We start from the raw sequence: 27,609 nt of genomic DNA, 5'->3' as shown, positions 1-27,609 counted from the left end.
TGAGTGCTGTGTGGTTTCCACCTAAATAATGTGCATTTCTCCTTTCTAACCCCTCTGTAAAGTCTTGTTGCGTACTAATACAATTTAGCCAGTCACTATTTAAGGCAGCAGTACGATTGCTATTTTTGCTCTTTGAGAGTTTTAGATATGATGTGACAGTAACTAGAGGTGCTCCTTGGCCAGGGTCTTTGCTGCCGCTTCCTGAGCAGGGGTATAGATGGAGCCAGAAATGTAGTCATTTTGGGTTTCTTGTCATGCCGAAACATCATCAGTGGAAATGAGCTTGAAGAACAAGAAACATACTTTAAAAACGCAGAGGAGAGTTTTGTGAAAGCTGAGTGAGCTGAGTAGGAGTGAACAGTGTCCGAATCAGGATGGGATGTTTTTAATCAAGAGTTTTCATTAGGCTTTTGTGTTTTGTTTGGGCTGAAATATGACATGGCTGCCATGATGTCTGCAGGCTTTCTCCAGCCCTTCCTCACAAGCTGGGGTCTCCAGCAGCTTTTTGCTCACGGTTTGCTTGTTGGCTGGTACCTGCCATGGCCTCCCTAGTGCTGGAAGGATTAACTCACCAGCCTCTCTATACAGCCTCACGGGAGGTTGTCTGAGCCCTGTGCTCTGACTCATGCTCTGGCGGCCTGTTTCTCCCAGCCTCACATCTTCCCATCCATGCAGCTGGAGCTTCTCCCTGGAGAGATGCCATCTGACCTCAGGCTCCCTCTCTGATTTACTGAGATGATCTCAGCTTCGTAGCCTGTCCTTCAGCATCCTTGTAGCCCCTTCCAGGTGTGGGAACAGCTGTAAGCATAACATCAGCCGGGCTGTGCTAGGAGGGAGAGATCGGCTATAGGGGCTTTTTTTTTTTTCCTTGCAGCCCACCCGCTGCCCCTCGCCATCCTGCGGCAGGAACCTAGCAGTTCGGTCTCCCATCCGCGGCACAGCCCCAGAGGACCCTGCTTAGCTTGCGGCGCCCGGCAGCGCCGCGAGAACTAGGTCACGGCTCAAGGGAGCCCGCGCGGCCGCTACTCGAGCCGCTGCGCTCCCACCCTGCGCAGGCGCACTCCCGTCCGCGCGGCTTCCTTGCGCTGTCCCCCGTAGCGCATGCGCAGACCCGAAGTAAACACTTTATTTCCCACCCCTCCGCCCTCCCCCCTCGGCGCCGCTTCCCTACACAAAGCCCAAGACGCATGCGCATTCCCCCACCCCGCACCTGCGTATTGTCTCACTGCCGCCTCGCCCCTTCCCCGGGGCCTCTCACGCATGCGCCGTGGGCACGCACCGGCTCTCCGCGCAGGCGTGCTGCGCAGCCGCGGCCTCGCCCCTCCCCCCGCCGGCCCCCTGAGCAGGCGCAGTGCGCACCGCTCCCTGCTCCGCGCATGCGCCGTGGGCGGTCTCCCCCTCCGCCCGCCCGCCCGCTCCCTGAGGTAACGCGCTTTCCTCAGTCCGTTGTTCCTGCTCGAGTTGTGCGGACCCGGCAGCGCGGTGGGGGTGGCGGTCAGGCCGCGGAGGCCCGTGTGGTTCCTCCCCGCGAAGGTAGCAGCTCCTCTGGCCTCCACCGGGGTCCCTCTGCGCGTCTCCGAGCGGGGCGGCTGCGGGCGGAGCGGTGCGGACCGGTTGGGGCCGGTTCCCCGCGCAGGCGCAGGGCCCCGTAAACAGGAAGCAGCGGCGGGTCGGAGCGGCGGAGACAAAGGGGCTGTGGAGAGGGGGAAGGAGGCACTCGGCTTGGCTCGGCTCAGCCCGGCCCAGCGAGCGGGGGTCCTGGCGGCGGGCGGCAGGATGGTGCAGAAGGAGGGGCAGGCGGCGCTGGAGGAGCCCCAAGGCAGTCCCAACCCGGCCGGAGTGCCCGGCGCTCCCTTAGAGCCGCCGGGCGCCGCCGCGGGGCCGGTCACGGGCGGCGAGGAAACCGACACGGAGACAGAGACCGCGCTGGGCTCCCGCCGCTTCCTCTGCGGCGTCGTCGAAGGTAAGAGCTCTCGGAGGGGGCGTCCTGTGTCCCTGAGAGACGGGGGGTGTGGGAAGACGGATCCAGGACTGTTTGCGGGGGGTTCGCTGTCCGCGGGAGGCCAGGGTGGGGACTGGTCCCAGCTGGCGCTGCTTTTTCCCATCTCCTCCCCCGACCCAGTGCGGCGCCCGGAGGAGCCCGCTCTGCGAGCGGGGTGGTGCGCGTTTCTTGGCCGGGGCTCCCTCCGCTGGAGAGGGCTGGGGGATGGGGAGGAGCCGCGGCTTCCGGGCGGGGCTGCTGCCCCTGGGGCTTGTGCTGGAAGCTCCTCTCTAGCAGAGCGCGCCCTTTGATGGCAGCTGTTCAGCGGGGTGAGGGCAGGCCTGGCACCCCCAGCGGGCCGATGATTTGTGCTGTGGCTCCCTTATTAAGTACGTGTCTAAAGGGGGAGGTAGGGGAGAGAGAGAGAGAAAAGAGCTACTGTGCGATTATCCCAGCTGTACATGCTCTTCCTGCGTGCCAGAGGCTCAGATTCAATTTCCTGGGTAGGGAATAGGTGATTCCATAGACATCTGTTCTGGAATTAATATTAAATGCTTCCCTGTTCTCTGAAGTGTTGTAGCTTACCGTTTTAATTGTGCTGTAGAACAGTCCTCTACTGTCTTTTGGCATAGTTGCAGCATTAAAAGGTTTAAATTGTTGCAGATGCTGCAGAATAAAGGGACTCTCTTTGCGTTTCTCAGTAACTACAGGATTTGTCTGTGTTTCTGACAGGTCAGTTAAGGTAGATGGTTGAAAGCCAGCACGAAAATGTTATATTCCCAACATAGTACTTGACTTGGAATTTTCTAAATTCCTGTGGGCTGCTATTATTTCTGTACCTATAGTGCATCTCCAGTAGGAGAACAAAATGATTAACAGATGGAATGGAGAGTGAGACAGGCAGTTTATCAAAGTCGATATCTGCATTGCTTGCAGAATGCCTTTTGTTCATATCTTAAAAAGAAAAGACCATTTGGCTCCTGCAAATGTCACCGTCTAAAGTGCACTAGGCCCAGTTAATGCCTTTGTTTTTTAGCACTTACCAGGACTTAAATACGGTCACTGTGGAGAGAGATGTCTTTACTTTGTTAATAGACTTAATTCTGTGAAGATAGATGCTAAATTGAAGTCTTTGGAGACAGATAATGGTGAACAGAAATACAGACTGTAACAGCATGTTTTCTCATGTATCTGCCAATAACACCTCGACCATGCATCACCTGTTCATCCAGGTTTATGTCAGAACCACTGCCTATACCGTAGTCACTTTTCTTGTCATCTTAGTTACATTGCTGATCTCCTCTGCATATATTTCAGTGCAGATGTTCTTGACTGTACTGTGTAGAAAACAGAGCAAGAAAATGACCTCTGCCCAGTGAAGTAGTCTAACACTAGTTAAGGGTTACCAGTCTAACATTAATATGCTTACAGGAAAAAAGGGAATAGAGGAGTGTTTAAAAAAAAAAAAAATCAAAATAAACAAAAAGCCTTGTTGTGATGAATGAGGTAAACGATAGTGGGTGAAGTATCTGTCTCTTTAGTGACTCAAGAGAATTATAGGCATAAGAGAAAGACACAGATTAACTTTAGAAGTGTAGATAAATGCTTAAATGTAGTGCAGTGGTTAACACAAACTAGAGGTATGGTGAGAGTAAAGCAATGAGATGGAGAGTTTGGATCTTTTGTGGAAATTGGCCAAATACTGGGAGTGTGCTCTAAGAATATGAAGAGCTTATGACATATCAAATTCACTGTTTCAGGGAGCAATAAGATCTAAGAGAGTACTGGATGCAAAGCTCTGGTGCTCTGCCTCCAGAATATCCTGGCTTTTAGTGATGGACAGTGTGGTAACTGTGATGAGGTGTTTGGCATGATCTGTTGACTTTATGTTAACCTGGTGCATGGTATGAGGGAGTAATACAAAACCAGGTTAATTTTTAGTTGGACAGAAAGATCCAAGAATTGTCATCAGCTGGTGACATTAGTAGTCTAAGAAATGTGGTGACAGATGGAAAAGTATCACGTTGGATTAGCTTATTCTCTTCAGTCTTATTTAATTAGCCTTTGTTATCTGATTTTCCTGGGTGTTTTTTTTTATGGCAGGGCCCTGCTCCACTTTAGGCTAGAAGGTCTGAAACAGTAAAGCAAAAGCGTTCTGAAGGAGTTACGAGACATGTAGGAGATACGTTAGGTATCACAGTAATTAATTGCTTTTGTGGGCTGTTGAGCTTCCTCAGGGCAGCATCAGTCAGAATTAGGTAATGCTAGTGAAAATGAGAAATTCGTTCTGGGTGAAATAAACTGGAAGGTTTTCATGCCTTGCAACTGCTCTCTTGTTTGTTCCTCTGTTTAACTGTCCTCAATTTGTCACTTTGCAGTTTGTGAGGAGTCGTAGTTACTCAGCTTTGCCACTTCGTGGTGCCAGTTAGTCTAAGATCACTCTCTGAGAGACTAATTCTTAAAACTTGATCCTGCTTTAAGCTTCGTAAAAGAACATTGTTCATTTAACAGGTAACTGAAATACTTGTTAATATGTGGAAAATGCTTCAGTTGCATCAGTTTTGAAAGGTTATAGGAGGGTGGTTTTGATCTCCGTGAGACCAAATATTTACAGGTTTTCAATGGTGAATAGCTCTGGAAGTGAAGATATTGTCTACCTTTTCAGCTAGTGTTCTGGGGGGGACTTGTGAGCCTTGTGTATTCGGTATATCATTCATCTCTGAGTGGCCGTGCTGTTTGCAAATAAGAGCTTATTAAATTTCAGTGTTATTTTAGTCTCTGGTCTTTGCACAGACTGCCAAGCTGAAGCTTTGTTTTGAAGTGCCCACTTGTGGTTGAACTGTTTGCACGTAGGTCTAAGTGAATTTAGTTGACTAAGAGTGTATTGGGAGAGCTTTTTAAAGTATTATGTTTCTAAAATGGAAGGATTAGACTTAAAACGAGAAGCAGTTACAATTTCCATGGAATTCTGTTACTTTGAATACACACTATTTTAAAATCATCTGTGTAGATGCTTTTATATGGATATTTGACGACAGTCTTAGCTTATGAAGATGTGGGAATTTTAAAGTAAGATATCAACTCGCAAGTTAATTTTGACAAGAAGCCTATTAAACTGAATAAAAGGAATGAAATCCTAGGCATTTTATTGACTCACTTGTGCGTGTTTTTTTTAATTACGTATCATCTACCTCAGTATGTATTTAGATGCTCTGTGTGTGTATTTAGCATTCTACTCTGTACCACTGGTTAAGTGGTTTTGAGCTGATAAATATTTTCACGTGCCTTCAGTTCTGTTTTGTAAGTGTCTGGAATGGTAGTTTAATTAGGTTATGACTGTTCAGTCTGCTCTTACAGTAATGCTGACTTGACTTGTCAAGGACATGTGCTCAGAAATACCGTTTGGATTCTGAAAATTAATTGCTTCAGTGGCCAAATTATAAGACCTTAGATCATAAGAAATGAAATAAGTTGTAATTGTATTTTAAATTTAGATCAGTTTAGGTTATTACACTTTCCTAATGCTAAATAGATTTATTTTTTTTCCCCCCCCTTTCTGGTTTGGGAAGTTTTTTGATGAATGTAGCAGAAGAAAACAGTGGGTTGTAATATAACGTTTCATGGAGCTTGCATAATCTAACATCTAACTGGATAATTTTAATCTTGTTTCCTATAGGATTTTATGGAAGACCTTGGGTTATGGAGCAGCGGAAAGAACTTTTTAGAAGGCAAGTCATGCTTCCTCTTACTGCAGCACATTCCATCACAATATAATCATAATCTTCCACTTAAGCATGAAAAGAATTATTGTTCTAACTTAGAGCAGCTTTTTTCCATAATCCATATTCTCAGGGGCTCATATTCACCTTTCGTAGTATCATAGAATGGTTAGGATTGGAAGGAACTTTAAAGATCAAGTAGTTCCAACCCCCCTGCCACAAGCAGATCACCTTCCACTAGATCAGGTTGCTCAAAGCCTCATCCAACCTGGCCTTGAACACTTCCAGGGATGGGGCATCCACAGCTTCTCTGGGCAACCTGTTCCAGTGTCTCACCACCCTCCTTGCCTAAAGTGAATTTGTTCAGTATCGTTTATGCATAAATTTATTGTGACTTAATAGTATAACACAATGTTAAATGAAGAAAAAAAATAAATCAAATCAAGTAAAATACTTAGAATTAGATCAAGTAAAAGGTGGAATTCCTGAATTTGTGTGCTATTATCCCAATGAAGGCTTTTTTCCCTATGTTTATAGACTTCAGAAGTGGGGACTAAATACATACCTGTATGCTCCAAAGGATGACTACAAGCACAGGATGTTCTGGCGAGAAATGTACTCTGTGGAGGAAGCGGGTAATTGGCTTTATTTCCCCTCTGTGTTTTCTATAAATAGAATTTTGAATGAATTGGTCATTGCTACATATGCTTGTGTGTGTTTAATCACAGTAACCATTTCCAAAGGTGAGTGGAGACCTGTTCTTAGTACCCTGCAGGTGTATTTAGTGCAGCTTTGGTACAAGCACAGTGTTGTGGTTTTACTTTTTTTAACTGTAACTCTACATCTAAGATAATTTCTAAAATTTCTTTTAAGGCTTTGTCTTAGGAGATTTACCTTTTTCCAAGGAAAGGTTTCTCAGAATTATTCCTCCGACTCTTGAACATCTGGGCCATATTTTGAAGTAGAAATTATTTGCTTCAGAAAAGAAAAAAGATTGATGAGCAAATAGCATGCCTTTTTATGTGATTCATTAAGTGCTTGTCTCAATGAAGAGAGTACCAGTTAAAAAACAGCTTCTGACTATTTAATCAGAACATAAAAGACCTGTTTAAGCTGATGTGAGGCTTTTTATCCACCTCTGGCGTTCATGGGATCTACAGTGTTTTGTTAGCTTTTGGGGATTGTCATTTTTCTTGGGTAAGGGGAAAAATGATACTTGCTTGAAATTAAATAATCCTTCTTGGAGGCCACTTTGAATCACTGCAGAAATATTATCTAAAGGATACTGCAAGATAATTGCAATAACAACAAAGATTGTTAAATGTTCTAAAAATATTTCTCGTTATTAATTGTATGGAAGATTAAATTTGAAGTTTGTTTCTTAAAGCGACTACTTCTACACAGTGATGTTAAAAAAGCCCTTTTCGTGTACCCTGAGCTTCAGTCATATGAATAGTACGTGAATCAGTGTCATGCAGGGTGATATTGTTACATTGAATTGCCTCTTAGTATGTGTGACAAAAGTGGAAAAAGTGAGTAATAATTCTGGAACTGTTGGTGTGCGTACTGTGAAACCAGACTACATCCACATTGATTTCACAACATTGAGATAAAGACAATTTTAAAAATCTTTAAAAGAATTACAACATGAAAAATAACAATACAAGGACAGTTGTTATATTCCTTCTGGCATAATTTTGGAGAACTCTTTCAAATAATTTGGTGCTCTTTGCTATGTTAGGTTTAAGAAATTTCAGCAAATTGGTTTTTTATTATAGTAGCAGAGGCATCTGCATTTTATAATTTACTTACAAAGATGTCTGAGATTATTTTTTTTTTAAATTTTTGAATTTCTTCTGAAATACATGAATTTTATTTCCAGAGCAGCTAATGACTCTAATATCAGCTGCACGAGAACATGAAATAGAGTTCATCTATGCAATCTCGCCTGGACTCGACATCACTTTCTCCAATCCTAAAGAGGTATCCACATTAAAACGCAAGCTGGACCAGGTGAGTGTGACAAACTTAACCACAGTTGCAGTGCTGCTTAATTTGAAAACTTGAGTACTCTGCTCGCTCTGGCAGCTTTTCACTGGCCGCTTTAATGTTTTCAGCACTAGTGTTAGTTTGGGTGCCTCTGATCAGTTTGAATGGAAGTGTTCAGGTTGTATTGCAGAAGTGGCCAGTGATCGTCTAGATTTAAAAAAAAGAAAGAGTCTGATCTTGTTTTGGATTCTGAAGGCTGTTCTTAGGAGCTTATCTTCAGAGTGTTTTAGGACCTTGAAACCAAGATGCATTTCTAAAGCAGGAACTCTTATCCACAGTAAACGCCTGATGTACACATCTGTTTTCTCCTAATTGACTCCTCTCCTTTGTCCGAAAGCTGTTAGAGAGTTAGATTTATTTTTTTTTTCCCAGCTGTGCCCAGTAAGATCAGCTTTGGATTGTTAAAACTGGAACAGATTGCATGTCTTTAGAGGTCTAATCTTTGAGAGAAGCAGAGCCGTGGGTCAGAGATAGACATTTGTTGTGAATAGATCTTACCTTCTATTCCCTGTTACTGTAGCTTTTCCTTATAAAAATTCTACAGTTTGATTTAAAAAAAAAAAATAAACCTTTTGCTATTGTCTCTTGTATTAGGTTTCTCAGTTTGGCTGCAGATCTTTTGCACTGCTGTTTGATGATATTGATCACAACATGTGTGCAGCAGACAAAGAAGTTTTCAGTTCCTTTGCTCATGCTCAAGTCTCGATCACAAATGAAATTTATCAATATCTAGGAGAACCAGACACATTCCTTTTCTGTCCTACAGGTAAAATGAGATGAATCATTTAGTTCAGCCTTAAAGGAGGAGGCCTGTTATCTTACTGGTTGAAATGCTAGCTTAATATTTAATCACTGCTTTAAGAGGTATTTTGGGTTGTTTGAAGAAATTGACTTATAAAGAAAGGTTCAAGTAATTCAAATATTGCAGAGGTTTTGCCTAATTTACACATCTCTGAAAGGCTTAATGCCAAGCAAAGGAGGCAGCTTGACAGAATGGTTCAAGAAGTTTGAACTGAAAATTAGGTTAAAAGAAGACTTTTATTTGACTTGTACCAGAATCTTTTTGCTTCTTGATCTGGCTAGCTGTTAGTTTCTTAAATTTTCTTAAAGTAGAGGTACAGCACAGTGTGTGCTTACTTCTGTCGTTGGTACCTGTTTTCAATAAGATTACCCACTTCCACTAGTCACTGAGTTGCTTTGTTTATTAAAAAATAAGATGACTTGAACTCAGGTCCAGCCATTGCTTTTTTTAAATTACAAGTTCCCTCTAATATCTGTAAGAATATTGTAAGGGAGAGTATTCCATTGTTGCAAAGAAAATTCAGTTCAGTAGCAGTGTTATCATAATTGTTAATCGGTTTATCCCCTTGCTCTGTAGTAGTTCAGTTCTGTTGCAGTCCTCCTCTTTAACTTTAGAGACACATATGTTCTGGTGTTAATGTGTTTAGGTATTTGCACTTTTTCATCAGTCTTAGGGTTTCTAGTTCTTTTGCATAGTGTCTGCTGTAATCTACCCTTCTTTTTACGGACTTTATTATTTTTCCTAATTTTGACGTTTGAGCAATTTTAAATAAATTCTCTACCTTTCCTTTCTCATCTTTATGCCAAGTACAATTCATAACGCCCTTTTTATTTATACTTTGGGCCTTTCTTTATCAATTTTATAGATGTTTCTCTTCTCAAACGGTAGTATTCTCTCAGCATCCATCTACTAACAGTGACATTTTCTTTTCCTGTGCAGAGTACTGTGGAACTTTCTGTTATCCAAATGTTGCCCAGTCGCCGTATTTACGGACTGTAGGAGAAAAGCTGCTCCCTGGCATCGAGGTGTTATGGACAGGTAAAAATTGTTTGGTTTGTGTGGGTTTTGTTTGTTTGGTTTTTAATTTGCTGTTGGTGTTAAAAATTATTTCTCCTAAGTATTTAGTAAAATAAACTGTCCAACTACTTGGGGGTTGAATCTTCAAGTATTTGCAAAGCCCTCTGATTATCCTGTTTCCTTCTTAGGTCCAAAAGTTGTATCCAAAGACATTCCAGTAGAGTCCATCGAAGAAGTTTCGAAAATCATCAGGAGAGCACCAGTTATCTGGGATAACATTCATGCTAATGATTATGATCAAAAGAGGCTTTTTCTTGGGCCTTACAAAGGTCGGTCAACTGAGCTCATCCCTCGACTAAAGGGAGTTCTGACCAATCCAAACTGTGAATTTGAAGCCAATTATGTTGCTATTCACACACTTGCAACCTGGTACAAGTCTAACATGAATGGAGTGAGAAAAGATGTGGTGATGAGTAAGTATGCGTAGCTGTTTGCCGGGATCTATGCTTAACCTTATAAATGATACTGTCTTTTTTTTTTTTTTAATTATTCTAGCCTTTCCTTACCAACTTTTTATTTTTTAAGATCACCTACCATTTTCTATCCCGTTAGTAATTGAAAGTTGCCTTAAAGATGGCAAGCATCTAGATGGTTTTATTGACTTCCTGGAAAGTACCTGTAGCACATGCTATGAGAGAATTTCTTAGTCTTGACAGGTATACGTGGTTGTATAAAAAGCACTCTCAGCAAGCAAATGTAACGTCCCCATTTGACATGTGTCCATGTATTTGATTTCATTGGAATAGAAGCAGTTCGGATCAAAAGAGAAACTCTGAATGCCAGGATATCTAGTTTCTGCACACAGTTTGTGTTGACACTGATGGTGACCATGGTCTTCCATTTTGTCTAATTAGGATGTAATGCTTTGTCCTTCTTTGTGAAATAAGGCGGTTAGAGAGTTCTTGAATGCCTTGTCTAACATGACTCTTTTTTTATTTTAAATTAAACCTGCATGATAACTTTTTAAAACTTGTCTCTCTAGCTGATACTGAAGACAGTACAGTTTCTATCCAGATTAAATTGGAAAATGAGGGCAGCGATGAAGACATTGAAACAGATGTTCTTTACAGCCCACAAATGGCCCTGAAGCTGGCTTTAACGGAATGGTTGCAGGAATTTGGGGTACCTCAGCAGTACAGCAGTGAGTCTGATTCGTTACTGTTCTGGGATTGGTAGAAAAATGGGGTTAAATATTCAGAATGTGCATTTTGATTAAAACTATTTTACAGATTCTGGCAATTTGTATCATTTTCAGTTGGAAGTGTTTTCTGCCTTACTAATTGGAGAAGCCTTAATACGGAAAGAAGAATGCTTGGCATTCTGCAGCATGCCTGTAGTGCCCCGACTGATCAGCAGAAGCAACCTTGATGCATGATCCTTTGACGCTTATGATACAAGACAGGAAAGAGTCTGGATCTTGCTAGTCCCAGTTGTTACTAGACTTCTGTGGGACCTGAGAGAATGGAAGAATAGTCTTTTTTGAAGTGGGTGTTAGATCCTTGTAAATATTTGTTTTGCCCCCGAAAAGTCCATGTTCTTCCAGTCGTTTTAAGATGGCTTCATTTTTCTGGGTTTCTACATACAGAAACCAGCTGGGTTCCTTCCAGCGTTGTACACCTTTCTTGTAGCAATGGGAGCTTGGGATCTGAGGTAAAATCTGTTTTTCCTCAAATATGGGTTTGGGGTGGTCAGAGTGCCTTTCTCTGAAAACTGGTGGTGGAATGGAAGAACCTCTTCTGCACCAGAGCAGAGTTGGGAGTTCTCATCCTTTTGAACTACTGTAGGATTTTGGATCTTTCTCAAACTCAGCTGCAGCAAAAACAGCTGGGTGAGGAGTAATAATTAAGGTGTCATCTTCCTCTATTTTCACAGAATAGTTTAGGTTGGAAGGGACCTCTTGAGATCTCCTAGTCTAACCACCTTGCTCAAGCAAGTTGCCCAAGACCGTGTCTGATCAGGTTTTGAATATTTCCATTTTCCCTAGGGTTAAAGACACTTTTGCAATTTAAATATTTAAGCATCGGTCCTTTTATTTTGGAGTGTGCTCTGTATCCAAGTAAAAATCTAACAAGTCACTTGATGCAGAGGTAAAAAGTTAACTTTGAGAGCTTTGTATTCTGATGGCATAGTCAAAAATGCTGCTGACAGCACATAAATATTAACTAATTTTCCTAACTTTTTCCCCATCCTGTCTGTGCTTACCATTTATGTGGAGGAGACACTTGTGAAAAACAAAGTCAGTAGTTAGAATTCCAATGACAGAAGAGAACAGGCAAAGTACCAAAATGAAGCTGCGCTGATCAGATCCGTGGCAACAGAATCATCCGTGATTTGCTGAAGTTGCTTGTTTGAATGTTAGTTGGCAGATATTGAAAACTCTAAACATGTTTCTTCTTATTCTCAGGTAGGCAAGTGGCCCACAGTGGTGCTAAGACGACTGTAGGGGATGTAGGGCCTCTGGTGGCCCCGTCGTCTTTAAATGCAGCAACTGTGGTTACCACAGTTTACCAAGAACCCATCATGAGTCAGGGGACAGCGCTGAGCAGTGAGTCACCAGCCTTGGTAAAGGAGGAGGAGAAGAAGCAATCTGATGAGGAGCCAATGGACATGGTGGTGGAAAAACAAGATGATGCAGACAAGAACGCTAATCAGATACTGACGGATATTGCCGAAGCCAAGATGGCGGAAGAGTTGAAGCCAATGGATACTGATAAGGAGAGCATAGCTGAATCAAAGTCCCCGGAGATGTCTATGCAGGAAGACTCTGGTAGTGACATTGCCCCTATGCAGACTGATGAGCAAATTAACAAAGAACAGTTTGTACCTGGGCCAAACGAAAAGCCTCTCTACACACTAGAACCAGTGACTTTAGAGGACTTGCAGCTTCTTGCTGACTTGTTTTACCTTCCTTACGAGCACGGGCCCAAAGGTGCACAGATGCTGAGAGAATTCCAGTGGCTCAGAGCAAATAGCAGTGTTGTCAGTGTTAACTGCAAAGGAAAAGATGCTGAAAAAGTGAGTGTAAATCTTATTTCTCTCCTTTTAAATCAAAGTTCTGAGCAATGTTATCTGTTGTCTGTAATAGACACTGGTGTTTCACTTCCTAGAACCTGAAGGGTAATGTGTAACTAACCACAGATCTCTAACTTTCATTCTTCCGGTGGAATCGACTGTTTTAAGCTCTGTATGTTGTGTAGCTATGAAGACAGTCTGGTGTCTGCATTTGACCGGTGATCCCTATACCGGCCTCACTTCTATCAGCCGTAGAGAATACCCGCAAGTCATGTGTGGTGTGGTAGTCTGTGCTGGTAAAATGAAGTAATGAATTGTATAGTCTTCCTCCATATTTAGAGTACCTCTCTTCCCTAGAAGGCTGTATTTGATCTTGTGGATCTTTTGCCTCCATTCGTAGATCGAAGAATGGCGTAACCGAGCAGCCAAGTTTGAAGAGATGTGCAGCTTGGTGATGGGGATGTTCACTCGCCTCTCCAATTGTGCCAACAGGACAATCCTTTATGACATGTACTCCTACGTCTGGGATATCAAGAGTATTATGTCAATGGTGAAATCTTTTGTGCAATGGTTAGGTAGGTGCATTGGGAGCCATTATAATCCCAGATAGTGTGGGGTTTTTTTTGGTTTTAATTAGCCCACGGGGAAAATAAAGTATTAGGCAAATGGGTTTCCTTGGACACAGGGTCTGGTTTGACCCTGTTTTAAAGGTTTTCCTGTCTCGCTATTTGAAGCAATGCTTGCTGTGAATTTGCTTTGGTACTCTAAGTGAAGCCTGCTGGATGGTTAACATTGAGACCTTGACTTTCTTCTTGGGCTAATGAAACTTGAATCTCATCTGACACGTAAGTGTTAACTTTACCTTACTCTTGACTGAATGCACACTGGACTATGCGATGTAACTCCTTGGATATACCCTGATGTATGATTGGAAATGATGCTATGAAGTGTGACCCCATCATCCATCTGCTGCTTGCTCTGTCTTGATAACATTATTGCTGTCTTCAACAGAGTAATTGCAGAAGTGACCTTTCAATGGGCCTGGCCAAGAGGAAGCTGGTCCTCCTAGCCCTGTGCGCATGCGAGCTTTGGCATAAGGCTATTCTGGTGCAAAATAATTTCTTTTAAACACTTGCCAAATTGCTGATTTTTTTTTTTTTAGTTGATAGTTTTTGTTTTTTCTTTTGGTAGTGGATGGAAATTGTGGAGCTTTCCAGACAGATTTAGTCTGAGAATTAAACTTACCTTGAAACAGTTTTTTCTTTTTTTTTTTTTTTTTTTCAAATGTATGACTTTTTGGTTTTGTTTTGGGTGGGTTTTTGTTGTGTGTGTTTTTTTTTTTTTCTGAAAGATTTTTGTGGGATCCTAAGTTGGCAGATAGCACCAGCATGGCCTGGGTAATTCTAGTGATCTCATTTCACTTCCAGGTTTCAATCCAGCTGTAAGGAATATGCTGTGGACTTGCTTGACATACACAGCAGGCAGCAAAGCTGATGGTCTCTCGTCACACTTTTTGTAGCTGTCACAAAGCTCACAGTGGTTAACCATTACACAACCTTGGTCTAGTCCTAGTGTTTGGATTGTCTTTAAATTATGTTCTTAAACACCGGCAGGTTTAAGCAGGGACAGAGAAGACCTGTTAAGTCAAGTCAGTCCATGCTCAACAACTCCCTGTGTTTTGTGCTTCTTAAATATCTAATTCCTATATGTATGGCTGATAAAGAGGAAGAGCTTTTAAGACTGCCTTCTGCAAAGTACAGAGAAGAAAACTAGCTCAGGAGGAAAATTTGGCAGCATTGTAGTACGTTAACATCTCTGTCTAATGCTGTTTAAAAGCTGTAGTTCATGCGTTTTTAAGACCGGTGCAACATAACTGCCCCAACTTTACTATTCTTGCTGTATGTTGACCTTTAGATAGAAACCAAGCTCTCTTTTTGCTAACTTGATCAGTTTAAAACTTCAGACCAAAGCTCCATAAAGAGAACAGTGATTCTTATAATCTCTAAACGTTAAGGACCCAATTTAAGACTGCATTTCAGAATTATCAGACTACCTACTGATTTCAGCTGAAATTGTCTTCAGTTTTCAATGTCCCTGTGAAGTTGGGTTCAAGTCTTTAAATGCATCACATATTTGGAATAGTTCACATTAGAAGCCAACTCTGTAAATACTAGCTCTGTTAACATTGGCACTGTTCTGCTGCAGTACTCAAACTGGTATTAGATAGTTGAAATAATTTTAAGAGTATTTCTTATATACTGTTTAGTACTTAGGCTAACAGCGCTTCCTGAGAGGGGATGTTTTTTCAGCTTGCATTTTATCACTAGTATAAACATATACAGAGCAAAGGTCCGTGATTAAAATACATCATTATGTAAAGCAAAGTATGTTACAAATCCAAACCAATTAGTTTTCACAATGGTGTGCTCAATGGTCCACTGAATGTTCTCTTTCTTCACCTCTCCTCCCAAGTCCAGCTAGCATTCAGTCCCTTAAATTAGTGTGGCTGTACAGTACTATGGATTACTAATGACTTCTATTGTCTTCTTCCCCACTGTGTACAGATGGGAGAATCTTCAGCACAAGTTTCTACTGCTATTGGATGGACAGCGCCAGATGTTCACAGCGCGTCGTCATTAATTAATTAAAATGGAAAGGTTTTGTCTGTGAGGCAGCTCAGATAGATTAGATGTGCAATAGGCATGATCTGAAGTCACATTTGCGCAGCGACTAAGGCATTAACTATGTTTTTCATTTATACAGCTCTTCATTCACGCAGCTCTTTACTGTAATAATTGGAAGTGCTAGTTAAGTTGTAGTCTCAAAGGACAGACAGATACACTGTCTTCCAAGTTCTTGACTAAACTTTCTTGTGAAGGATATCTTTCTACGTGAGAATTCTAAAATGTGGGAGTAAACCAAATTCAAATTCTGATACTTGGATCAGTTCTGAAATTTACCACACTTAGGGTAGTTTGTATTTAACATATATTCCTAAACTCTCATAAACGTCAAACTTGGCACACTTTGGGACTCTCTGACTAGCACAACATACTTGTCTGTACTGATCTGAGACTGTTACTTGAACAGGAGGTAGATTGCTGTCCACAAAAGGAAAAGAGTATTTGCGCTGCTCATCTTGTCAGAAAACTAGGCGGGTAATTAACATCTCCACTCCAGATACTATGCTTGCTTTTTTTTTTTTTCCCAGAGTTGTCATTTATGTTATGTTAGTTGTTGAAGACTGGTGTCTTGCTGGCGGAACTGTATTAAAAGTCGAACAGCTAATGGAAGTTTCTTTTCCAAAGCAAGCATAAGATAAAGCTGAGCACTTCAGTGGGCCTGGTTGATCAGCAGGGATCCTAGTCCTGCATCTGATATGTTTGAGGACAAAAAAAATCCAGATGGTAAAAAGCAAAGCTAACATTGTCTGTGACCAACAGGATGTTCTAGTTAAATTGTGAGTTAATTCTGGTTAACACTACTCAGCTTTTTAACTTGCCAGCAGCATTGTGAAGGTATGGCCTGGATTATGTAAATCTGTGTAGTCTCTTGCAAGAATATTATTTCATATGACCGTCCTGACTGCCTGAACTGTTGCAGACTGTTTGTGTGTATTGCCAGTCCTAATTTTCTGACAAGATTAGAAACAATCAGTACTAAAATGTGACTTCAGAAAGGTCCGTTTTTTTCAAGAGGCTGTGGTAATGGCATTTGTTTAGTCTAAAATTAACAATAATAGCTGAGTCATGTGGCTTCCAAGATGTTATCTTTCCATAGATGAAACAGATGTTTCTGCCAAAAAGATACAAAAAAAAAAGTACAAAATGTCTGGGAAGCTTATGTAATCGTGCATGACACCATTCTTGAGCCTTCTGGTCTGGAATGAGATGTGTTAGTTGAATCACTTCACCTGTTCTTAGACTGGTCTGTTATAGGTAATCAAAAGCTTGGAATACTGCAGTTAGTGCGCAAGCACAAAAATCTCTGTAAATCGTACATTATTACAGCCTCCCCCAAGCCCTGGTTTATAGCTCAGTTAGAGAGCTTTTTCCACAACTCTGTATTAGCTTTTTGGACATGTTAGACACCCAGGAAATCCCCCTTCTCGTAACATTCTCCGCTTGGATCTGATCTCAACAGGGTGTCGTAGTCAATCTTCAGCACAGTTCTTAAGTGGAGACCAAGAACCCTGGGCCTTTAGAGGTGGTCTAGCAGGAGAGTTCCAGGTATCAATATGACTTCACAACTGAATGACATTTTCTTTGTTTTATGAGAAACCTTTTGTTGCACATCAGAGGTCTGGAAGGATTGGTCTGCCGAAGGCTTTCTGGTCCAAAGCCCATTAGCCTTACAGCTTGGTTTAAAATAATTTTCCTCCCCTTTCTACAGTAATTTCCCAAGGAGATGCTGCCTGTCCCACGCGCATGCGAAGCGCAGCGGCTTTAGTTGTACATTTCACATTGTTTCTTTGCAGGTCGCACAGCATTTTTATCTGCGCCCGCAATTGCACAATGCGCGCATGCTTGTCTGCCAATGGGAATTCCATGAGCAAAAGGAATAGTCGTCCAAATTTTGGTTCCTCTCTAAATAAAGCTGTAATGCACTTTGTTGCAAAGATTTCAATTGGCAAGTGTTCTTAAATCGCTGTTTATACCATGTTCAGATTTGTTCATGGATTTTTCAGGCTCTATACTTTTCCCCCCTCACAGGTGCTCTGCGCGCAGCAAATTGAATCAGCGCATTGCTTTTGGGATAAAGCCTCTCCTCTGGCCAGTTAACCCTCTTCAGACCAAACCTTTCCTCCTGACATTCTGTGTTCTTATACAGAGACAGTGTAGATATGATTGGTAAAAAGTATTTTAAAGCAGATAAGATTAACAGACTCTTAATGTGCTGTTTCAATTGCATATTTTAAAACACCAATTGGATATTTTCTATTCAAGTAAGGTCTTTGCATTTGTAAAGCATACCAACCCCACCTTCTTCTGGGGTGCCTGCAAGTAGCAAATATTAAATTGGGAGTCTGCAGTGCACACCCAAGAGCGATGGGTTTTGTTGTTCATACAGTCATATTAAGTATTTTGTTTTCACAGCGTTTGCTGCCTATTGATGGGGCAAATGACCTCTTTTTTCAACCACCTCCATTAACACCCACTTCCAAAGTGTACACCATACGACCCTACTTTCCTAAAGATGAGGTAACTGCTTTTGACACTTGTCGCTGTTGTTAGTGATGCGTTTCCCTTTTGTGGCAGCACTGGTCACTGCTGAGTCCCTCCATCCCCTAAAGAAACACATGTCCCAACATTTTGCAGAAGGCACAAATGCAAGCTCACAGGAAAACTAAAGTTAAGTCACTTGCCTGTGGTTCGACAAAATGCTGTGTAACAGTACACGTACATCCATGTCTTGATTCCCAGTCTCCCACCCTGCCACCTTTTTAAATGTGTGAGTGCTTTCCCTGTTTCTGAAAGGCAAGTTAACATCATTCACAGCTGGTAGAGGAATTCTTGCAGTGGGGACAAGTGCAGTGGATTAACCTTAGAGGTGGATGTGTATACTTGTTCACTGAGCAATTTTTGTGGTAAATGCTGGTATTCTCGGAGCTATATGGGCAGACGTTTGAAATTGAGTCTCAAAACTTAGCTACAAAATGTGATAATACTTCAGCTACAGTTGCAAACTTTTTGGTTTGCAAATATGAATTTTGAAAGAACTGTTGTCAAATCTGTTTTGGAGCGTTTGATGCTTTGAAACCAGGATTTTTGTATTTATCGTTACCGATTAGAGCTCTTTCCCCATTTCTTTACCTGCCGAACAGGTCTGTAGTGCTGTTTCATTCCTATTAGCTTAGCAAGAAGAATACTTGAAAGTGATGTATCAACCAACAGTTAGTTACTAACACTCTTTATGGATGATATTTAAACAATGTAAGGATTAATGTAGCTTACACTTTCGCATTTGTAGCTACATTGAGATGAAACATGTTTTCTTTGAAACATAAGTATCTGGTCGCTCAGATGAATTTTGCCTTTGAAGCCGCTCAGACAAACACAGCTAGTGCATGAAGGCATGTCCTTTACCTTCTCCTTTCAGTCTAGCTCTGTCCTGTGCTGTTCTGATGCAGTGAAGCATCCTGTTCCATAGCTTCGTGCAGGGCTGTACCCAAGCTGGTTTGTTCCTTTGTAGGCAATGGAATTGATATTTCAAAGCCACCTAAACGATTAGTGATGCAGCTAAGTGTGCAGTCATAAAGAGTATTTCTTCTTCTGAGTAGTTCCCTTGTTATGAAAGGAGGCTGGAAACATGCCAAATGTAAAGACTTTTTGTTGAAAAGTGTAAATTTTTTTATTTGAAGTGTGACTGATACAAGTTTACTAAGAGGTTCAGCTGAAAGCCTTTTAACATGAAGAAAGTCAGGGTGTGTCTGTTCTTCACAGTGGTTAAAGTGTTGCATTTAAGCATTGGAGGATTTGAAAAGGGACTGTGTTGCAAGGGTGTTGATCATCACTGAGTGTTTGGTAACTAACCCTCAGTATTAACCCTGTGCTGTTCCATGTGCAGGAGGTTGACCTCCGGTCTTTCCTTGCCAGCCATTCAACTTAACCACAGTGTTTTTGATGGGCGACTTGAAGAGTTACCTTCAGGGAGGTGGGGGAAGATGGAGCCTTTCTCGTACATGGGCATTCTTGTTCTGTGTAACTTAAATGCCTATCAGAACTAGTTTACGGTGGAGCTGTAATTGAAATCTCTCTGAAACAAAGTTGTTGGCTTTTGAATATGACGAATAACTCTAAATCAACTCTTCTCTCCTCTTAGGCGTCTGTATATAAGATCTGCAGAGAAATGTATGCTGATGGAGCTGATCAACCCTTCCATAGTTTACCAGATTTAATTGGAGACAAGTATGTATTATGAATGAGTGACCTAAAGAGGTAGTTGTGAAGGATTAAGTCCTGACACTATTTAATTTGAATTTTTAAAAGTGTGTGCGTGGGAAGAATTGCAAAGAGCATTCGATTTGGAAAACAAAACCAAAATTGCCCTCTGCAGGCCTCGGGAAACTGGAGTTTTCGTTTCTTAAAGATGCCATTGACGGTTATGTCTCAGTTTATGCTCTGGTCACCTGCTGTGAGCTGTTAGAAAAAAAGACTTAGCTGAAACCTCTTTATTATGAAACCTGTGCATCATAGTATCCTGTTATTTCAGATTTTGTGAAAGCGTATCATGAGAGTGTCCATAGTCTGTAGTTACCTTCTGGTATTTTTAGCAATGTAGTGTCTTTCTTTAGATAATTGAAACTTTTTTGAGGACCCATCTCCTAGCTGAGAGAGTCTCCTCCTCCTGCCTTGAGTCTTTTCTGAAATACATGTTATAGGTTGGCTGTACCAACTTTTAAAAAGAATAAGCAATGACAAGTGAGAAGTTAAAAAAAGAAGCACTAAATCTGAGTTGTAAAATGAACTACTTTGAGGAGGTTTTTTATGTCTCGAGTGTTTAATTTAGAAGTTTGTAAAGGGGCTACTCTGTGAGTTACAGGTAGTTAAGAAAAGATGCGTAACTGGTATCAAAAATACCCAAAAGAGAAGATGGAAGAACAAGGAGGTAATGGCAGCAGACAAACTGAGGGCAAAAGGTGAAGGAAGTTTGTGTCTCTGGCGAGTCAGAAGAGCAGTGTATGTGGAATTAAATTGTGGTATCCTGAGGTGCAGATGTTGCTCATAGCTAAGTTTTGACAGCTGATCAGTCTGTTAATGCTTTATAGGAACTAATTTTGTGACTGGAGAACTCTCTTGCGTCTTTGGTTGACCCTAGAGCCTCCTCCAGAGTACTTGAAGAGCGTACTTGTTCAAAGTGACCTTCTTTTGACTGAATTTGGATACTTCTTTCTGCAGGTTAGTAGGAGGTTTGCTCACCCTCAGCCTGGATTACTGCTTCGTCCTAGAAGATGAGGATGGCATATGTGGCTATGCTTTGGGAACCGTTGATGTGACTCCCTTCATTAAAAAATGCAAAATGTCTTGGATCCCTTTCATGCAAGAAAAATATACTAAACCAAATAGTGACAAGGAGCTGTCTGAGGCAGAGGTTGGTATAACCCAGAAGATCAGAATTGTATGCTGAACTCTTTCTTTCCAAAGCAGGTCTTTGTTTTCCTTCTGCATTTTGAGCTTCCATGTAATTAAATTTTCATATCTTTCTGAAGTCTTTGATGAGCATGGTATCTGACATCGTAGAAGATGATGGTAAAATTATTCACTGCCAGTCAGATACAGCTGTGTGTTGTAATACACCCATGAGGCGTTCTTTAGTGGTAATCAATGCAGTAAACGTAAGGCACCTTAATCTAGAGAAAATGACATTTTGAAAATAAAGGATTTCTTCTATTCTCCTGCAAAATGAGATACTAATTTCGCCATGCTGCAGGTAAGGCTAACCACTGAGAGTTGCATCAGTTTAAGTATGGAAAACAAATTAAAGAAGCTTGTTTTTGATGTTAAAATCTATGAGCTATTTGTGGAGCGACAGATGTAAATGGTGCAAAACAACATCTCGCCTTTAGGAAGTGCTAAAAATTAATATCTTGAGTTGTTTGTGGAAGAAATTAAAAAAAACGGTGTCACTGAACTGTTAGAAATAGTGAAAAGTTCTAGCTGATGTGTTCTTGTCAAGGAAAGAAATGAGCTAAATACTAGAGGTGCTGATCCACACCTGCAAGTGGAAGGAGGTGTGGATAAAACTGTAGTAGAGGCAGGCCCAGAAACACCACTTCTTAACCTTTCTTCCCCTCTTAAGAGGGGGGGAAGTACTTTCTAGAGAGTATTCTGCAAGTTGTCTGAATACAAAGACTGGTGTCAGACTGGTGGGTGTCCTGAAGGAATCCCCAGCTGGTCAGGGCAGGGCAGAAATGACATATATGGCAGTGTGCCCTGGTTTTATTTGTCTAGGAGTTTGACAAAATTTTAAAGGAGGTCATGGCTCTGGGAGCGCAGGCCTTCCTGCAAACAAAGCAAAGCTTCCTGGAAATTGAAAGAAATGTTTGTTGCCCTATTATGAAAATGACCACCAGTTAGAGGCATGTTTGTGGAAAAGTAAAGTACGTTCAAACAAAAAACCAGCCTTGCAGCAAATATCAGTGTTCTGGCATAGGTGTGATGAGGAGGTGTCTTAACAGCTCCCCTACTGCCATTGAAGTGGAGCTGATTCTGCAGCCTGTAGGCTTTATGACTTGGTTCTTCTACATTTGCACAGTGCTGTGCTTTCAACTGTATGTGTAAATTCAGATTTCGAAGTGAAGCTAATGCATATAAAGATATTGGAAACTAAACACGACAAAACTGTAGTAGGTACAGTAAGGGAGAAGGGGGCCTTGATTTCCAGGAGTTTAAAGCCAAACTTCAAAGAAAAAGAATAAGATATTTTGTGCTGATAAACTAGCTTTTCCACTGAGATGTTTAAGAACATTTCTTGCTGTTGGTACGATATCTCAGGAAAAGTTTGTTTCTTGAGACTATGGGCTCGAGGGATGTTCCCAGGAGTAGAGAGTAGCTCTTTGTACTTTGCTGTTGAGATAGATGCTGTGGGATTTTATCCATTTATCCTTTTGACGCTGTAAAGGAGCGTATAGAGTATTCAGTAGTTGCTTAGGAACTATTATCATTGAAGATCATGTAGGGAAGAGTTTTCTCACAGAATAGGATTGATTTGATTTCCTTTACAGGCTTCTTACCTCTTGATAATCTCAGTCTCCACTTTGGTTTGAAAAGCTCCCTTTCTGTACTTTTTAGATCGTTTGATCCAAATTGCTGGCTTCTAATACAGTTCAGTTGTTCTCTAGTTTACTTAACTACATCTTGAGCCTCAAGGTTCATGGGGAAAAATAAAGTGTTGTGTTTCACAAAAGAAAAATCTAATCCTCTGACTTGTGTCATATTGTTGTGAGTTTGTCTTGCAGTTTTGTTTAGGTTCCTATAAGGGAAGTATATCTGGTATCTGTTTTTTCTGAGATAGTTATTATTGATCACAAGAGATGAATGCATCATCTCTCTCGCTGCTACTTAGCCCCACCTGTATCCTACTCCTTGATAACCTGTTTTACCTCTTGTAGTGCTTCTGTGGTTGGAAGAAACAGTCATCATCTTTGCCTTGGTGCTTGAAGCCAGCATGGCTAGCTTGGAATGCTTTCTGTGGGATTGTGCCTGTTACAGCTGTGGTAAAGAAAAGCCCAGAGGAGCAGGTGTGGTTTTGAACCTGAAGTGGCTCAACGAGTTCGAAATAGTAACTTTGAATAGAGTCTCTCTGTGCAAGAGTTTGAGAGATGACAGTTTATAGATTCGAGAGGTTTTCATTAACTTTGACCTGGGGCGCGGGGGAAGTGGTCCTTGTGCAATGAAGTCCTACTTTGGGTTGTTATGATAGTCATGTTCAGTTATACAAGAAATTAAGTTAGGTGGCTTGTTCACTTGATCCAGTGCTCCCTAAAGGTTTTAAAATGTGGTAACTAGCAAGTGGAATGACCTGAGTATGTTTAGATTTGGCTTTGTCTGCTTCTGCATTACCTCATTTGATTGTGCAACTCACAGGAATGGAACAAAGTTAACGTTTCGTGTCACGTTTCTAAAGACCTTCCTGGGTGATTGCAGTAGTCTTTAGTGATCAACAACATCCTTTAGTTATCAACAGGCTTATTTCAAGGTAGAAACAAATTTGCCTTTGTGGCAAGTAGTTTAAGAAAACTGTGTGGACATGAGAGATGTTTCCCAGCAGCTGTGAACCAAAGGATCCGTGTGAAAGATCGGGACACTTGGAGCTAAAACTGCCCATGTGAAACACAAAGAAAAGGAATACCCGTGCATGAACTGTTAGTTATGGGTCAGCTTATGTTTTTTCTCAGTTGAAGTGTGGGTCACTGAGAAGCCATGCAAGGAGTCTCACGTTCCTCCTTTGACAGTCTGAGAGGCTTCTGTAGCCTGCCTTTTTATCTGGAGTACAGAGAGCAGTTCAGCAGGTAAAGAACAAAGTGGCCATCAGAGGTACAGCTGAAAAGCACGCTGATTAGTAGGTATACTCCGTGAGCAAAGCAGCCTCCCTTAATAAGCACAAATGAAAATGAAAAACTGAGTAATGATTAAATGTCTGTTTCCCATTTTCCTTTCAGAAAATAATGCTAAGCTTCCATGAAGAGCAAGAAGTATTGCCAGAATCGTTCCTTGCCAACTTCCCATCATTGATAAAGATTGATATCCACAAAAAAGTGACAGATCCAAGTGTGGCCAAAAGTATGATGGCCTGCCTGCTCTCTTCTCTAAAGGCTAATGGTGAGCTGCTTGCACTCAAAATTCCTTATTTGTTAATTACATGTAAATTCTAGGATGCAAGGCAAGCTTGGGATGGTTATATTAACATCGTATTTGCATGTCAGCCTGAGATCTTAGATTTCTACTGCAGTTAGCACTGTAGATTTAGGTAAATAATTATAAAAACTTTCAGGTAGCTAACTTCTGCTGCTCTCTTCAGTAAAAGGTCACTTTTTGCTTTAGCCATTATCCTGCAAATTAGGAAATAAGAAGAAATGAGGGAGCAATCTGGCAACGAGAGCACGCGTTTTTACATCTTGAACAACGCACAAATGTTTACATTTCCCCTGCTGGCGTTGGTAATGATGCTTTTTGTTACGCGTGGCAGTGTGCGCTGGTGGGTGATTACCGAAACCTTCCATATGGGGAAGTGCTTGGCTGTCTGCCTTACTGCGCACCTGAGGTTCGTGGTTCCTGTGCCCAATTTGGTGCCCTTACTGAGCCAATATCAGAAATATGTAAGAAATATGTGAAATAAAAGGTGTGCAGAGGGGAGATGATTTGTTCTTTAGGGGATGGTCAGCTATGTTGCCATGAATCTGGTCTCCTTTGGGCACCATGCTCCATATGGAATTGGATCAGTGATTGGATTAGGTTTAAATGTTATAATAGACTTCAAATATTACTAGAGTTCCCGTCTGTGTTTTTTACAGTAACGCTCCTCCTACACTGTTTTGTTTCTTTCTTTCTTCTTCAGGCTCCCGTGGGGCTTTTTGTGAAGTGAGACCAGATGATAAAAGAATCCTGGAATTCTATAGCAAGCTGGGTTGTTTTGAAATTGCTAAAATGGAAGGATTTCCAAAGGATGTTGTTATCCTTGGAAGAAGCCTGTGAAACGCTTGACAGCGAACTGTTCCAGTACCATAGTCCCTTAACAGCTGGGCAGGTAGTGGTGGGGATCTTCATATGGTCTAGCTGCACAAAGCCAGCAATAAGCCAGCTTGATGGAAGGGGCTATGCGAAAATCACCCATCACACATTCAGACTGTAATTTGTTGGAAGAGGATAATGCTGCTGAAAACACTGTTTTAACAAAGAGAAACCTTGTCCTCTCCTGGTCCTGTGTGAAGTGCCAAGGAATCTTGCATGGGCTATAGCTTCTCGGAGGAATCCTCCTCAATCAGCTCTGTGGTTGACGACAGTTCCCTGCATTCGCATGTCAACAGAAAAGTGGTCTCTGTCAGAAGTGTCTATAAAGATGCAGGTTTTTTCTCTGTTGTAGAGCAGGATGTGCAACTGGAAGTTGCAGAAATGGGAGGGATTGCTTATGTCAATCAGCAAATTTAAAGATAAGTAGCTACAGTTCTATTTTTGACTATCTTTATGCTTGTTGATAAAGCAATGACCTGTTGTCACTTCTAACGACCATTGGTTCAAGCTTTGTGCTTTGTTAGGGACAAATGTGCAGTGGTCTGTGGCAGAAGTCACTTAATGACAAAAGTGTAAATTTCCGTGTATATAAACTTAGCCATATGCTGACTAACTTTTTGTTTACCAGTTTTTGTAACTTTTTTCTTTTGAGAAGTGAAATGGTATAGGTCCAAGATGGCACTTTCAAATAATCTAAACCCACAATGGAGAACGAATCTGTCCTCAGCACTGACCTTTCTTACTGTGCCTCGTATCCAGGGCTAGAAACTGACCATCTTGGGTAAGGGGTGCGGATCCCAAATGATGCTTCATTCAGACCACAGTTTGTCACTGCTTGAGGTTATCATCATTCTCCTGGGACTGAAACAGCAATTCACAGGGTGGTCTGCCGAACCCGTTAATTTTTGGTGATGTTCACACAGGATTGTTGATGAAAGGTGGTGAGAGGGAGAGAGCAGGCCCAGAGCTGGGATTTGTCCTTGGAACAGTCACCATGTTTCAAAGCCTGTTCATACTAGTTCAATTAAATCAGGGTCTTCGAGTCCTGCACATTTGTATCAAATAACTTTTCTATAAGAAATGCCACAATAAGCACATTTTTACACATTATTTAAATGGTTACCTACTTTTAAATGTTCCAAGAGTTTAATGTTTTTATCCAGGTCTGACATGTTTGGCTATGGGATGGAATCAGCAGGGTATGGGATCTGGTAGTGAGGTAGTTGCATCATTTATGAAATTGGTATTTCACAAAAGTCCCAATGTCCCAGATACGTAATTGGCCGATGGCATACGCTTTCCAGTATCTTGCTTATTTACCTGCTGCCATCAGCTGTCTTTATCTTTCTTTTTAATTTTCCTGAGTTTTTTTCAGTGGTGTGCAAAGGAAGTTCAGTTCCTTTTACAAGCCTCCAGCGACATAGAAGAAGTTAGGCAGCCTATAGTGGATGGCATTAAGACTGCAGTAGAGTTGTCTGCAACCTGTAAGGAGATGCTGTGTTTGACCTTCTGGTGCAGTCACATGCAGGATGTTTGGTTGGTTTGTTTGTTTGTTTTTTCCTTTGCAGAATGTGAACAATTTTTTAATGCGGTAGCGAAGTATTTAAGTTGAAAAACAAGTTCACTTCCTTTTTTGGAGAGAGGTACGGGGTTGTGCTATGGGATTTCATGTAAGTCAGAGCTGAATGCCACTAGTTCTTATACAGCTTTGAGTGCATGTTGAGTAGCTGATACCTTGGTTTATCAGGTGGGAGAGTTTTGTTTCTTCATGGGTACCGGAGTCAACTTATTTTATCTGGATGCGTAACATTACAGCATAGGATGCTCGTGGCCTTATTTCTTGGCTTTTAAGGAGTTGCCACATTTTCTCTTCCTATGACTTTGTTATTATTATAGAAGTTAATTGTCTAAGCCTACGGAATGTCAGGCCAATACCATCATTCTAGGATTGTAAAGTGATATGTTGACATATCTTTCATGGTTATGAATTTTCATTGAGGTTGGAATGCCACTTTCATTAATCTGTTTTTAGATCAACGGTATCTGTAGCAGAAAAAAAACGACCTGTAAAACTGTATTCGGAGACCATGCGAGAAATAGAATAAAAATTGAGAAGTGAATGTAAATAAGAAATTTGTATTTTTGTGTGTGAGGTTCCAGACCCAGAAGCAGTTCAGCAGTTTACATTGTGTTGCGCCATATGTGTTGGATGCCCTCAGGATCGGCTGGCAGAGAAACTTGTGTCTGGTTTCAGTGGTGGCAGTGTGTTGTGTGGTAGGCACTGATCTGTGCTGATGCCTTTCGTAGGCAGGTATTCGGTGTCCTTTCAGAAGTACTCACCCCAAAGATTTTTGAGGTGCTAGTGACCTTTGGCCCTTCTGTGAGTAGCACCAGTTGAACTTCACCTGTTTTGTAAAAAAAAAACCAAAACAGTTCTTTCAAAGGTGGTCTCCGGTGTCTGGCAAAACCAGTGTGTTGCAGCAGTGCTTGTTTGCCCTTTCTTACTCTTTTCTCCCCCCCCCCCGCCCCTCCCTCCTCTCCTTTTCCTGCCGTCTGCTGGGTTTAGAGGTTGCTGAAACCCCAATAGCCTGCTGGCAGAAACAAGGTGAGGCACAAAGTAACTTGAAGGACATCTAGCTCCACAGTCTGGCCATAGTTGTGCATCCACACAATGTAACTCAGGAAGCTGGACACCTGGGAGCTAAAGCAAGTAGCTTCCTGCTTACAATGGCAGCCAAA

The 27,609-nt window shown here is 41.6% G+C and overlaps 1 protein-coding gene across 2 annotated transcripts; it reads left to right on the top strand.

Moving 5' to 3' along the window:
- Nucleotides 1-1,776: 1,776 nt before the first annotated feature.
- OGA (O-GlcNAcase) lies at nt 1,777-26,985 on the top strand. 2 transcript variants are annotated; one of them, XM_086617016.1, is made up of 16 exons: nt 1,777-1,963; nt 5,658-5,709; nt 6,238-6,335; nt 7,583-7,713; nt 8,344-8,515; nt 9,491-9,589; nt 9,757-10,041; nt 10,611-10,769; nt 12,033-12,643; nt 13,041-13,215; nt 16,784-16,869; nt 17,737-17,841; nt 19,463-19,548; nt 20,539-20,731; nt 23,802-23,961; nt 24,698-26,985. In XM_086617016.1, the coding sequence occupies exons 1-16, from the start codon at nt 1,777-1,779 to the stop codon at nt 24,832-24,834; spliced, it is 2,736 nt and encodes a 911-aa protein (XP_086473142.1). In that variant the 3' UTR covers nt 24,835-26,985. The 2 variants fall into 2 exon arrangements, with proteins under 2 accessions (XP_086473142.1, XP_086473143.1); XM_086617017.1 differs by lacking the exons at nt 19,463-19,548; nt 23,802-23,961; nt 24,698-26,985.
- The last annotated feature ends 624 nt before the right edge of the window (nt 26,986-27,609 follow it).

The sequence above is a fragment of the Tauraco erythrolophus genome, chromosome 9 (genome assembly GCF_009769465.1).
Source record: "Tauraco erythrolophus isolate bTauEry1 chromosome 9, bTauEry1.pri, whole genome shotgun sequence".
Taxonomy (NCBI): domain Eukaryota; kingdom Metazoa; phylum Chordata; class Aves; order Musophagiformes; family Musophagidae; genus Tauraco; species Tauraco erythrolophus.
The sequence above is the reverse complement of the archived record's forward strand: the minus strand, read 5'-3'. Positions and strand labels throughout refer to the sequence as shown.

Coding starts and splice junctions, on each gene's coding strand:
- OGA (XM_086617016.1), top strand. CDS start 1,777: ATGGTGCAGAAGGAGGGGCAGGCGGCGCTGGAGGAGCCCCAAGGCAGT. Junction 7,714..8,343: donor TAAAACGCAAGCTGGACCAG/GTGAGTGTGACA, acceptor CTCTTGTATTAG/GTTTCTCAGTTTGGCTGCAG. Junction 10,770..12,032: donor GGTACCTCAGCAGTACAGCA/GTGAGTCTGATT, acceptor TCTTATTCTCAG/GTAGGCAAGTGGCCCACAGT.